The sequence below is a fragment of the Lipotes vexillifer genome, unplaced genomic scaffold (assembly GCF_000442215.2).
Source record: "Lipotes vexillifer unplaced genomic scaffold, Lipotes_vexillifer_v1.1 scaffold314, whole genome shotgun sequence".
NCBI lineage: Eukaryota > Metazoa > Chordata > Mammalia > Artiodactyla > Lipotidae > Lipotes > Lipotes vexillifer.
Genome location: NW_006777107.1, coordinates 994,145 through 1,008,576, shown reverse-complemented (window position 1 = coordinate 1,008,576; position 14,432 = coordinate 994,145). Strand labels below are relative to the sequence as shown.

At 43.1% G+C, this 14,432-nt stretch overlaps 1 protein-coding gene across 4 annotated transcripts in view; it reads left to right on the top strand.

The window, feature by feature from the left end:
* Positions 1-2,652: 2,652 nt before the first annotated feature.
* Positions 2,653-14,432, top strand: part of ST7 (suppression of tumorigenicity 7) — a 254,016-nt gene continuing 242,236 nt past the window's right edge. For 2 of the 4 annotated variants that reach the window (XM_007450777.1, XM_007450774.1), the window contains exon 1: positions 2,653-3,037. In XM_007450777.1, coding sequence (XP_007450839.1) covers positions 2,887-3,037 — 151 coding nt within the window. In that variant the 5' untranslated portion in view covers positions 2,653-2,886. The remainder of the gene's footprint in view (positions 3,038-14,432) is intronic. The other 2 variants (XM_007450776.1, XM_007450775.1) reach the window with 2 other exon arrangements.

Sequence of the window (14,432 nt, the reverse complement as noted above, 5' to 3'; positions counted from 1 at the left end):
GCAGGGGACATGGGTTTGTGCCCCGGTCCGGGAAGATCCCACATGCCACGGAGCGGCTGGGCCCGTGAGCCATGGCCGCTGAGCCTGTGAGTCCAGAGCCTGTGCTCCGCAACGGGAGAGGCCACAACACTGAGAAGCCTGCGTACAGCAAAAAAAAAAAAAAACAAAAAAACAAAAAAACAAAAAAACCCTCTTGCGTTTGAGTATCAAGAATAAAAAGAAAAGTATACTATTATCATTTCTACACTATTTAAAGTGCAACTGAAAAACCAGCCCATCTTATAGTATCTTCCCAAGAGTGAAGATATTGAGTAGCTTAGTCAAGAATAGAGTAATAAGGTTTTTTAAAAATTGATTTATTTTATTTTTATTTAGTTTTGGCTGCATTGGGTCTTTGTTGCTGTGTGCGGGCTTCCTCTAGTTGCGGCGAGCGGAGGCTACTCTTCGTTGCAGTACACGGCCTTCTCATTGAGGTGGCTTCTCTTGTGCAGAGCACGTGCTCTAGGCACACGGGCTCAGTAGTTGTGGCTCGTGGGCTCTAGAGCACAGGCTCAGTAGTTGTGGAGCATGCGCTTAGTTGCTCTGTGGCATGTGGGATCTTCGACTAGGACCAGGGCTCGAACTGTGTCCCCTGCATTGGCAGGTGGATTGTTAACCACTGCACCACCAGGGAAGTCCCACCTTGAAGTATTGATGCCTAATTGAATGTGAGGAGGAAAGAAGGTGAGGGAGTGGGAGGAATCCGGGTGGCATGATCCTCAGATTCCTGAATTAGGGAGCTGGAAGTGTGATGCCCATTCCCTGATGGAACTCTAGAAGGAAGAGCAGTTGGGGGTGAGGAAGTAATGAGTTCACTTTTGGATATGATGACCTTGGGGTGACTGTGCACCAGCCCACTGAGAGATGGTCAGGTGGTGGTGGGACATATCTGGGATGTCACTATTTCATGAATGGCCCCACTCAACAGCCACCCTTCACTCTTTATCTTTACCCTGCCTATGTATCAGTCACGAAGGTCTGTCAGTTCTACTTCCTTAATATGTAATTTCCACTTACATAAATCTTGGTCATTTGGATTAGTGTGTGCAATGCCAAATAACTGTGAATACCTTAGCATTTCTACAAGGCCCTTCAAGATCAGACACTCTTCAGCTTTATCCCTCTCAACGCTACTCCATGTGGAGCCTGCACTCCAGCCATACTGAAGCAGCTGAGGTTCTCATGAGATCTTGTTCTCACTCAATTCTGCATCCAAGCACAAAGACATGTCTCCAACCCCAACCCCCCTCTCTGGCTGCACATCAGGGAGAGGCAATGATGAGTAAGATAGGGCTGACCCTACAGGATCTCCTAGTAGATAATCAAAAAACTGTGGCTCAACTGAGTCAGATTTATGTCCCTTCTTTGAGGTTCACTGAGAGCAAAAAGTCAGGCCCCAGTCTATTCATTTAAATTAAGTAGGCAAACCTATTGCAGAGAATCTGGTGGGTTACTTAATCATCACATAAAATAGATGTTTCATGTACTCATGTTGTTTTATTCTACTGAGAATACAGGCATCATTGTTAGATAAAAAATTGTTTGGTAGTATGCTGCAATAAATATCTATAAAAAAGTATGTGTGTGTCAATTTCTCTTATCCTTGCCTGTCTCACCGCTCTAGTAGATCAAATATATGGAGAAACCAGTAGTTGACAGTGAGATTGGAATTAGTGAAAATGTAACAGTAGTTCTATTATGTATGCCATAATACATAAAATACATGTAAAAAGTTAAAGGAGCTTGTTTTATTATGCAGGAAACAAGTAAGCAAAACAATATTTATAATAAAATATTCTCTTGAATGCTCAGAATTCTAAAAATGTCTTGGCTGTAGATTGGGTTACCTGCTGTTGCTTTATTACTATCCAATGCATAGAAAGTGAAATTATTTATGGACAGAAACAGACTTTAAATTTTCACTTGGTAAAGGCAACGTTTCATCCAGTACAGACAAAAAACGTTTATAATTTACTTCTTGTTTAAAGTAGCCAGTTCAGAGTAAGCCAAAATTATCCCGGAGAATTGTTTATATTAAAAACAGGCTGAGAGTTGATCTGTCATCACCCCCCATATTGGAAGATAAACACTCTTCTTGTCAAGATGTCTTTGGAAACCCCCTGTGCGGCTTCAAGGAAGACAAAACAAAGGTAAATAGTGTGCAACCCAAATCTTGCTTAACAGAATGATTTATCTTCAGGCCTACTAACCAGTGACAGGAGCACATCTAATTTTTTTCTAGTTGCTCCGGGTTTATTCATCCCTCTGAACCTAAATTCTGAGAGAAAGGAGTAGAGCGTTGGGTTTAAGACCTCGTACGCTGGCATCCATCATACTGCAAATGAATTTTGGCTCGAGCTGAAGGTAAAGTGCTCAGTCACTTTGTGCCTCAGTTTCCCTTATCTATATAATGGAGATTGTTGAAGGAATTAGGTGAGATTATACAGACCTTGGAACAGTGCCTGACATACAGGAAACCCTCAACATATGTCAAGAGTTTCCCTCAGCGCGCCACTTGGCTTGTCTTTCTAAATATTAGCATAATATAAATGGCATCAGAACGTGAGGGGCAAGGGCCACGTGATCCTTCCACGAAGGCCACTTGTAGGGGCCTTCAGAGAGTTAGCATTAAGGCTGGGAAAAAATGGCAAGCGCGCCCGCGACCCGCGCGCGATTTCCCGCCGCGCCCGCGTCCCGGGCGGCGGGCGAGCTCCGGGGGCGCCGGGGCCGCGGCGGCGGGGACGGCGGCGGCGGCGGCGGCGGCGGCGGCGCGAGCGGCGCCTCCGGGCCGGTGAATCATCCCTGCAGACACCGAGAGCCGCGGCAGCAGAGAGCAGCGCCGGAAAAATGGCTGAAGCGGGCACGGGCTTTCTGGAGCAGCTCAAGTCCTGTATAGTTTGGTCTTGGACTTATCTCTGGACCGTATGGTTCTTCATCGTCCTCTTCCTGGTCTACATCCTGCGGGTGCCCTTGAAAATCAACGACAATTTGAGCACAGGTAAGGCCCGGGCAGCCGGGCCCGCGGCGCTCGCCCCTCCCCCGCCCCGGAAAGTTAGTGCAACTCGCCCGGGGCCGCGGCCAGCGGGGGCGGCCGGGCGCGCGCTCGAGGACGCGCCGCGTCCCGCGCACCGGATGCCCGCGGCCACCCGCCAAGGACGCGGCGCCTCGGCTGGCGGGGTAGACGGAGTGTGCGAGGGCGGCTGGCGGCCTTCGCGGCTCCGCGGCCCGGCGACCCCGCGGAGGAGGAGCCGCGCCGGCAGGCGGGCCTGACCGGCGGCTGCCGCTCCTGCGCCCGAGGTTCTCGTCGGGCGGCGACAGAGGAGACGGAGGTCGGGAGGGAGGGAGTCCCCGCGTAGGCCCCCTTGGCTGTCTGCGGGTGAACCCCAAGGGCTCCTCAAATTTGTACCGTGTCCTTCCTCACACGCTGTCGGCTGCGGGTGCAGAGTGTCCGAAGTGTAGTCGGACGAGGCGTGCCTCCAGATCCCGGCGCGACTCGGCCGGTCGCGGGCGCCCCCGTGAGGGTACTGCTCAGGGGTGCCCAGCGGCGAAGTCCCCAGAAGGAGTCGACCCCGCACCTGGGGCTGGGACTGCCCGCCTGTGAGCCCCCTGAGTTGCGGGCGAAGAGGCCTCTCTTTTAGATGGGGAGAGGGTTTCTCGAAGGTACTATCAGGGCTATGGATGACGTGTCAGGTTACCAGACGGAATGTCAAAGGGACAAAAGGAGAGATACGAAATCTGGAGTTTATGATGGTTTTAAATGGTCTTAGCCCTTCTCTCTCCCTTCTTCCTGTCTGCATAAGGCGTTGATAACTAGTCATGTTCAGAATCTTAGATAAAGCTCCACATGCTAAGAAGTGAGCCCCACCGTGTCTCCTCTCCACGGTCGTAAGTGCAGAAGGTAATTAAACAGGATCTTAAACTTGCAGCCAGACAACTGAATCATTAAAAAACAACCACAGAGAAAACTCACACCAACAGTGACACTCCGGAGACAAATCAAAAACGCAAAGTATATTTTGCAGGAAGGATTACAGTTCTTGAAGTCTGGAAATCGTTGTGGGACTCGTTAGAAAGGTCTTTTCTTTTTTAAAATTTCACAGTAATTTGGGAAATCCTTACATTCTTGAATGAATGCATATGTATTCTACCTAATGTGTGATTTACATACTCCGGGAGTAAGGCGTCTGGACATGCATTTTCCTCTGTGTTGTTAACTGCACTAAAACAATTTTTAGAATGTTTGAGAAAATGTAGTCATTTTGTTAGGTACTTGTGCTTTTATTTGTGTTTTATTTAAAAAATTTTTAAATTTATTTATTTTTGGCTGCATTGGGTCTTTGTTGCTGTGCGTGGGCTTTCTCTAGTTGCGGCGAGCGGGGGCTACTCTTCTTTGTGGTGTGTGGGCTTCTCATTGCAGTGGCTTCTCATTGCAGAGCACGGGCTCTAGGTGTGCGGGCATCAGTAGTTGTGGCGCGCGGGTTCAGTAGTTGTGGCATGCGGGCTCTAGATCGTAGGCTTAGTAGTTGTGGCGCACAGGCTTAGTTGCTCTGCGGAATGTGGGATCTTCCCAGAGCAGGGTGTGAACCCATGTGCCCTGCATTGGCAGGCAGATTCTTAACCACTGCGCCACCAGGGGAGCCCCTACTTGTGCTTTTAAATACTAAACCTCATATACCTTGATTTCTTTAACTTGAACTCATGTTCATAATCACATTTGTTTCATAGTATCCCTTGGGATGGTACTCCTCGGGTGCAGATAGGACTCTGCACCCTAGAATCATCTTGCCATTTTTATAGGAGCTGCTCAGCCCTTGGATTCTGTCATCCTAGTGATGATGGCTTTCTGGCTTTTCCATCTGTTGGAGTGGTTGCTTATCAGAGTATTCTTCCTTGCTTTTGGTTTCCTTGCCTTTGGCAAATATATCTCTAAGATACCTTCACCTCGCAGCATGTGGGGTCTAAGTTCCATGTGGGATCTTAGTTCCCCAATCAGGGATGGAAACCGGGTGCCCTGCATTGGAAGGCAGGGTCTTAACCACTGGACCACTGGGAAAGTCCCCAAAGTTTTGTTATCTTAAGAAGTTGCTTGAACATATGAGGCCATGGAGTCTTATATTTATTGGTAAGTGGGTTTGATTTTTTTCTCCCAGAAAATTCATTGTAAGGTTTAAAAATTGTGAACGTTTCTCATTTAATCCACATTTAAAATTTTTATTTCAGAACACACATTTGTAATACTACATTTTCTTAACGTAGGTTAAATAATCATCTATGTGTGTATATGTGTGCATGTGCCCATAGGTGCCACATACCAATGCTTTATATAGAACAGGCAAGAAGCAAAATATCTACTGGTAATATGTGTAATTAAAAAATATATATATTTATTTATTTGGCCTCCCTGGGTCTTAGTTGCGGGGCTTGGGATCTTCTTTGCCACGTGCGGGATCTTTAGTTGTGGCATGCGGAATCTTTAGTTGGGGCATGAGGGAATCTTTTAGTTGCAGCATTCGGGATTTAGTCCCTGACCAGGGATCAAACCCAGGCCCCCTGCATTGGGAGTGCGAAGTCTTGACCACTGCACCACCAGGGAAGTCCCAATATGTGTAATTTTTAAGGAAGAAAATTGTTAGGTCCTCTCCCAGCAACTTTAAATCTAGTATTTCTCACAAACACCTTTGTTAATTTGCATTAGGGTCATTTCTCATTTGGGCTTCTAAGAGATAGAGGAAATATGAAGACGAGGTATGAGATTCAGGCCGTCTGGGCTGAATCTCATCAGACACATGATAGAGGGAACCTGAGACTGTTTATCCCAGTGATGCTGCACTACTGTTTTCAGTGTGGTTTTACCTACATTTTAGTCATAAAAGAAGGTAAAGGAGAAGCACACAGAGAGTACATCTCTCTCTGCCACTTCTGTGAGAAGGTAAGGGGAGAAGGGGACTTTGGACCCTCCTATGGTGGAACTTGTCCTTTCAGGGAGATCTAAATGGGTTCTAATGGGACTAATTTTGCTGTTCCTAAGCGCTCTGGTGCTTGCCTCTTCCTGTGATGATGAAAGCACGTGTCCCTGGAGAGGCTGCTGAATCTAGAGCTGCTTTTAGGAAGCTGTGGGTGGCCCAGGCCTCCTTCCTTAGGGAAGCTGACACTATTGACTGATTTGCAGATATTGAAAAATCCTTGCATTCCTGGGAAAAATTCCACCTGGTCATGGTGTATTATCCTTTTAATGTATTGTTGGATTTGGTTTGCTAGTATTTTGTTGAGGATTTTTGCGTCTATGTTCATCAGTGATATTGGCCTGTAATTTCCTTTTTTGTGATATCTTTGTATGGTTTTCTTGTTTTTCTAAAATTTTTGAACTTTATTTTTTTATACCACAGGTTCTTATTAGTCATCAATTTTATACACATCAGTGTATACATGTCAATCCCAATCTCCCAATTTGTCACACCACCACCACCACCCCCTGCTGCTTTCCCCCCTTGGTGTCCATATGTTTGTTCTCTACATCTGTGTCTCAATTTCTGCCCTGCAAAACGGTTCATCTGTACCATTTTTCTAGGTTCCACATATATGCGTTAATATACGGTATTTGTTTTTCTCTTTCTGACTTCACTCTGTATGACAGTCTCTAGATGCATCCATGTCTCTACAAATGACCCAGTTTCATTCCTTTTTATGGCTGAGTAATATTCCATTGTATATATGTACCACACCTTCTTTATCCATTCATCTGTCGATGGGCATTTAGGTTGCTTCCATGACCTGGCTATTGTAAAGAGTGCTGCAGTGAACATTGGGGTGCATGTGTCTTTTTGAATTATGCTTTTCTCTGGGTATATGCCCAGTAGTGGGATTGCTGAGTCATATGGTAGTTCTATTTTTCGTTTTTTTAAGGAACCTCCATATTGTTCTCCATAGTGGCTATATCAATTTACCTTCCCACCAACAGTGCAAGAGGGTTCCCATTTCTCCACTCCCTCTCCAGCATTTGTTGTTTGTAGATTTTCTGATGATGCCCATTCTAACTGGTGTGAGGTGATACCTCATTGTAGTTTTTTTTTTTTGCGGTACGTGGGCCTCTCACTGTTGTGGCCTCTCCCGTTGTGGAGCACAGGCTCCGGACGCGCAGGCCCAGCGGCCATGGCTCATGGGCCCAGCCGCTCTGCAGCATGTGGGATCCTCCCGGACCGGGGCACGAACCCGCGTCCCCTGCATCAGCAGGCGGACTCTCAACCACTGCGCCACCAGGGAAGCCCTCTCATTGTAGTTTTGATTTGCATTTCTCTAATAATTAGTGATGTTGAGCAGCTTTTCATGTGCCTCTTGGTCATCTGTATGTTTTCTCTGGAGAAATGTCTATTTAGGTCTTCTGCCCATTTTTGGATTGGGTTGTTTGTTTTTTTTAATATTGAGCTGCGTTTTTTTTTTTAATATTGAGCTGCAAATTTATATATTTTGGAGATTAATCCTTTGTCCATTGATTTGTTTGCAACTATTTTCTCCCATTGTGAGGGCTGTCTTTTCGTCTTGTTTATGGTTTCCTTTGCTGTGCAAAAGCTTTTAAGTTTCATTAGGTCCCATTTGTTTATTTTTGTTTTTATTTCCATTACTCTAGGAGGTGGATCAAAAAAGATCTTGCTGCGATTTATGTCAAAAAGTGTTCTTCTTATGTGTTCCTCTAAGAGTTTTATAGAGCCCAGTCTTACATTTAGGTCTCTAATCCATTTTTTTTTTTTTTTTTGTGGTATGCGGGCCTCTCACTGTTGTGGCCTCTCCTGTTGCGGAGTACAGGCTCCGGGCACACAGGCTCAGCGGCCATGGCTCACGGGCCCAGCCGCTCCGTGGCATGTGGGATCTTCCCGGACTGCGGCACGAACCCGCGTCCCCTGCATCGGCAGGCGGACTCTCAACCACTGTGCCACCAGGGAAGCCCTCTGATCCATTTTGAGTTTAATTTTGTGTATGGTGTTGGGGAGTGTTCTAATTTCATTCTTTTACATGTAGCTGTCCAGTTTTCCCAGCACCACTTATTGAAGAGGCTGTCTTTTCTCCATTATATATCCTTGCTTCCTTTGTCATAGATGAGTTGACCATAGGTGCGTGGGTTTATCTCTGGGCTTTCTATCTTGTTCCATTGATCTATATTTCTGTTTTTGTGCCAGTACCATATTATCTTGATTACTGTAGCTTTGTAGTATAGTCTGAAGTCAGGGAGTCTGATTCCTCCAGCTCCGTTTTTTTTCCCCTCAAGACTGCTTTGGCTGTTTGGGGTCTTTTGTGTCTCCGTACAAATTTTAAGATATTTTGTTCTAGTTCTGTAAAAAATGCCATTGGTAATTTGATAGGGATTGCATTGAATATGTAGATTGCTTTGGGTAGTATAGTCATTTTCACAATATTGATTCTTCCAATCGAAGAATATGGTATATCTCTTCATCTGTTCATATCATCTTTAATTTCTTTCATCAGTGTCTTATAGTTTTCTGCATACAGGTCTTTTGTCTCCCTAGGTAGGTTTATTCCTAGGTATTTTATCCTTTTTGTTGCAATGGTAAATGGGAGTGTTTCCTTAATTTCTCTTTCAGATTTTTCATCATTAGTGTATAGGAATGCAAGAGAATTCTGTGCACTGATTTTGTATCCTGCAACTTTACCACATTTCTTTATTAGCTCTAGTAGTTTTCTGGTGGCATCTTTAGGATTCTCTCTATATAGTATCATGTCATCTGCAGACAGTGACAGTTTTATTTCTTCTTTTCCAATTTGTATTCCTTTTATTTCTTTTTCTTCTCTGAGTGCTGTGACTAGGACGTCCAAAGCTATGTTGAATAATAGTGGTGAGAGTGGACATCCTTGTCTTGTTCCTGATCTTAGAGGCAATGCTTTCAGTTTTTCACCAATGAGAATGATGTTTGCTGTGGGTTTGTCATATATGGCCTTTATTATGTTGAAGTAGTTTCCCTGTATCCCCGCTTCCTGGAGAGTATTTATCATAAATGGGTGTTGAATTCTATCAAAAGCTTTTCCTGCATCTATTAAGATGATCATATGGTTTTATTCTTCAGTTTGTTAATATGGTTTATCACATTGATTGATTTGCGTATATTGAAGAATGCTTGCATCCCTGGGATAAATTCCACTTGATCATGGTGTATGATCCTTTTAATGTGTTGGTGGATTCTGTTTTCTAGTATTTTGTTGAGGATATTTGCATCTATATTCATCAGTGATATTGGTCTGTAATTTTCTTTTTTTGTAGTATGTTTGTCTGGTTTTGGTATCAGGGTGATGGTGGCCTCATAGAATGAGTTTGGGAGTGTTCCTTCCTCTGCAATTTTTTGGAAGAGTTTGAGAAGGATGGGTGTTAGCTCTTCTCTAAATGTTTGATAGAATTCACCTGTGAAATCAGGTGGTCCTGGACTTTTCTTTGTTGGAAGATTTTTAATCACAGTTTCAATTTCATTTTTTGTGATTGGTCTGTTCATATTTTCTATTTCTTCCTGGTTCAGTCTTGGAAGGTTATACCTTTCTAAGAATTTGTCCATTTCTTCCAGGTTGTCCATTTTATTGGCATAGAGTTGCTTGTAGTAGTCTCTTAGGATGCTTTGTATTTCTGCAGTGTCTGTTGTAACTTCTCCTTTTTCATTTCTAATTTTATTGATTTGAGTCCTCTCCCTCTTTTTCTTGATGAGTCTGGCTAATGGTTTATCAATTTTGTTTATCTTCTCAAAGAACCAGCTTTTAGTTTTATTGATCTTTGCTATTGTTTTCTTTGTTTCTATTTCATTTATTTCTGCTCTGATCTTTATGATTTCTTTCCTTCTGCTAACTTTGGGTTTTGTTTGTTCTTTCTCTAGTTCCTTTAGGTGTAAGGTTAGGTTGTTTATTTGAGATTTTTCTTGTTTCTTGAGGTAGGCTGTATAGCTATAAACTTCCTTCTTAGAACTGCTTTTGCCGCATCCCATAGGTTTTGGACCGTCATGTTTTCATTGTCATTTGTCTCTAGGTATTTTTTGATTTCCTCTTTGATTTCTTCAGTGATCTCTTGGTTATTTAGTAAAGTGTTCTTTAGCTTCCCTGTGTTTGTGTTTTTTACATTTTTTTCCCTGTAATTGATTTCTAATCTCCTAGCTTTGTGGTCAGAAAAGATGCTTGATATGATTTCAATTTTCTTAAATTTACTGAGGCTTGATTTGTGACCCAAGATGTGATCTATCCTGGAGAATGTTCCATGTGCACTTGAGAAGAAAGTGTAATCTGCTGTTTTTGGATGGAATGTCCTATAAATATGAATTAAATGTATCTGGTCTATTGTGTCATTTAACGCTTGTGTTTCCTTATTAATTTTCTGTTTAGATGATCTGTCCATTGGTGTAAGTGAGTTGTTAAAGTCCTGCACTATTATTGTGTTACTGTTGATTTCCACTTTTATAGCTGTTAGCAGTTGCCTTATGTATTGAGGTGCTCCCATGTTGGGTGCATATATATTTATAATTGTTATACCTTCTTCTTGGATTGATCACTTGATCATTATGTAGTGTCCTTCCTTGTCTTTTGTAACATTCTTTATTTTAACGTCTATTTTATCTGATATGAGTATTGCTGCTCCAGCTTTCTTTTGATTTCCATTTGCATGGAATATCTTTTTCCATCCCCTCACTTTCAGTTTGTATGTGTCCCTAGGTCTGAAGTGGGTCTCTTGTAGGCAGCATATATATGGATCTTGTTTTTGTTTCCATTCAGCATGTGTGTGTCTTTTGGTTGGAGCATTTAACCCGTTCACGTTTAATTATCGATATGTATGTTCCTATGACCATTTTCTTAATTGTTTTGGGTTTGTTTTTGTAGGTCCTCTTCTTCTCTTGTGTTTCCCACTTAGAGAAGTTCCTTTAGCATTTGTTGTAGAGCTGGTTTGGTGGTGCTGATTTCTCTTAGCTTTTGCTTGTCTGTAAATGTTTTAATTTCTCCCTCGAATCTGAATGAGATCCTTGCTGGGTAGAGTAATCTTGGTTGTAGGTTCTTCCCTTCCATCACTTTAAGTATATCATGCCACTCCCTTCTGGCTTGTAAAGCTTCTGCTGAGAAATTAGCTGTTAACCTTATGGGGGTTCCCCTGTATATTATTTGTCACTCTTCCCTTGCTGCTTTCAATAATTTTTCTTTGTCTTTAATTTTTGCCAGTTTGATTACTATGTGTCTCGGCATGTTTCTCCTTAGGTTTATCCTGTATGGGACTCTCTGCACTTCCTGGACTTGTGTGGCTATTTCCTTTCCCATTTTAGGGAAGTTTTTTACTATAATCTCTTCAAATATTTTCTCTGGTCCTTTCTCTCTTCTCCTTCTCGGACCCCTAGAATGTGAATATTGTTGCATTTAATGTTTTCCCAGAGGTCTCTTAGGCTGTCTTCATTTATTTTCATTCTTTTTTCTTTATCTTGTTCTGGCAGCAGTGAATTCCACCATTCTGTCTTCCAGGTCACTTATCCGTTTTTCTGCCTCATTTATTCTGCTATTGACTCCTTCTAGTGTATTTTTCATTTCAGTTATTGTGTTGTCCATCTGTTTGTTCTTTAATTCTTCTAGATCTTTCTTAAACATTTCTTGCATCTTCTTGATCTTTGCCTCCATTCTTTTTCTGAGGTCTTAGATCATCTTCACTATCATTATTCTGAATTCTTTTTCTGGAAGGTTGCCTATCTCCACTTCATTTAGTTGTTTTTCTAGGGTGTTATCTTGTTCCTTCATCTGGTACATAGCCCTCTGCCTTTTCATCTTGTTTGTCTTTCTGTGAATGTGGTTTTTGTTCCACAGGCTGCAGGATTGTAGTTCTTCTTGCTTCTGCTGTCTGCCCTCTGGTGGATGAGGCTATCTAAGAGGCTTGTGTATGTTTCCTGATGGGAGGGACTGGTGGTGGGTAGAGCTGGCTTTTGCTCTGGTGGGCAGAGCTCAGTAAAACTTTAATCCGCTTGTCTGGGTGTGGCTGGGTCCTCTCCCTGCTGGTTGTTTGGCCTGAGGCGACCCAACACTGGAGCCTACCCAGGCTCTTTGGTGGGGCTAATGGCAGACTTTGGGAGGGCTCACACCAAGGAGTACTTCCCAGAACTTCTGCTGCCAGTGTCCTTGTCCTCATGGTGAGACTGAGCCACCCTCCGCCTCTGCAGGAGACCCTCCAACACTGGCATGTAGGTCTGGTTAAGTCTCCTATGGGGTCACTGCTCCGTCCCCTGGGTCCTGATGTGCACACTACTTTGTGTGTGCCCTCCGAGAGTGGAGTCTCTGTTTCCCCCAGTCCTGTCTAAGCCCTGCAATCAAATCCCGCCAGCCTTCGAAGTCTGATTCTCTAGGAATTCCTCCTCCTGTTGCCAGACCCCAAGATTCGTAATCCTGATGTGGGGCTCAGAACCTTCACTCCAGTGCATGGACTTCTGTGGTATAAGTGTTCTCCAGTTTGTGAGTCACCCACCCAGCAGTTATGGGATTTGATTTTATTGTGATTGCACCCCTCCTACCATCTCATTGTGGCTTCTCCTTTGTCTTTGGATGTGGGGTATCTTTTTTGGTGAGTTCCAGTGTCTTCCTGTCAGTGATTGTTCAGCAGTTAGTTGTGATTCTGGTGTTCTCGCAAGGGGCAGTGAGAGCATGTCCTTCTACTCCGCCATCTTTAACCAATCTCCTTTGTATGGTTTTGGTGTCAGGGTGATGTTGTCCTCAAAGAATGAGTTTGGAAGTGTTCCTTGCTCTGCAGGTTTTTCGAATAGTTTGAGGAGGATAGGTGTTAACTCTTCTCTAAGTGTTTGGTAGAATTCACCTGTGAAACCATATCCTGTTTTTTGGGGAGTTTTTAAATTTAAATCTTATAATGAAAAATGAATTTAGGAAAGACAAAGGAGAAAAAAAACATACTAGGAATAGCACACAGTGGTTAGTTTGATAATTGATTTTTGATGTTCTGCCCTTGAGTTGGATAGGAGAATGTTAAAATAGTTCTATGATTTACTGAAAATAAAATGAACTTTTAACAAGATTTTTAAAAACCGCAAATTATATTGTTACTTGTCAGTTTTCAAGTGAATTAATTATCCTAAAACAATGCTTTTCCAAAAGGGCAGAAAATTAATTGTAGACAGGAGCGGTCATGCAGGATATTATTCAAGAAAAACAGTAGCATAGATTAATCTTTTTTTACCGGTATGCGGGCCTCTCACTGTTGTGGCCTCTCCTGTTGCAGAGCACAGGCTCCGGACGCGCAGGCACAGCGGCCATGGCTCACGGGCCCAGCCGCTCCGCAGCATGTGGGATCTTCCCGGACCAGAGCACGAACCCGCGTCCCCTGCATCTGCAGGCAGACTCTCAACCATTGCACCACCAGGGAAGCCCTATTTCTCTATTTTTAACATAAATATACAAACTATATTTTGTAGAATCCTTTTAGATTTACAGAAGATTCCTAAAATAGTACAGAGAGTTCCCATATACCTAACATCCAGTTTCCCCTATTACTAATATCTTACATTATTATGGTACATTTGTTTCAATTAAGGAACCAATATTGACACATCATTTTTTAAAAATTATTTTATTGAAGTATAGTTGATTTACAATGTTGTGTTAGTTGTGTTAGTTTCATCAGGTTTACAGCAAATGATTCAGATATATATATCTAAATATATATATGTAATAGTTTGTATTTGCTAATCCCAAACTTCCAGTCCATCCCTCCCACACCTCCCCTTCCCCATGGCAACCACAAGTCTGTTCTTTATGGCTGTGTGTCTGTTTCTGTTTCATAGATAAATTCATTTGTGACACATCATTTTTAATTGAAGTCTATACATCATTCAGATTTCCTTAGTTTTTACCAAATGTCCTTTTACTGTGTTCCAGGATTCCATCCAGTATACCACACTACATTGTTGTCATGTCTCCTTAGACTTCTTTTGACTGTGACAGGGTTTCATATTTTTCTGGTTTTTGATGACCTTGATAGTTTTGAGGAGTATTGCTTAGGTGTTTTGTAGACTCTTCCTGAACGGGGATATGTCAGGAGTTTTTCTCATGATTTTTCTGGGATTATGGATTTGGGGAGGGAGGACCACAGAGCTAAAATGCCATTTTCATTACATATCATGGGTACATACCATCAATTTGATTTGTCACTATTGATGTTGACCTTGATCACCTTACTGAGGTGGTTTAGTGTTTGTCAAGTTCTACACTGTAAAGCTACTCCCCTCTCCCCTTCAAATACTGTACTCTTTTTTTTTTTTTTTTTTTTTTTCTTTTTTTTTGGCGTACGCGGGCCTCTCACTGTTGTGGCCTCTCCCGTTGCGGAGCACAGGCTCCGGACGTGCAGGCTCAGCGGCCATGGCTCACGGGCCCAGCCG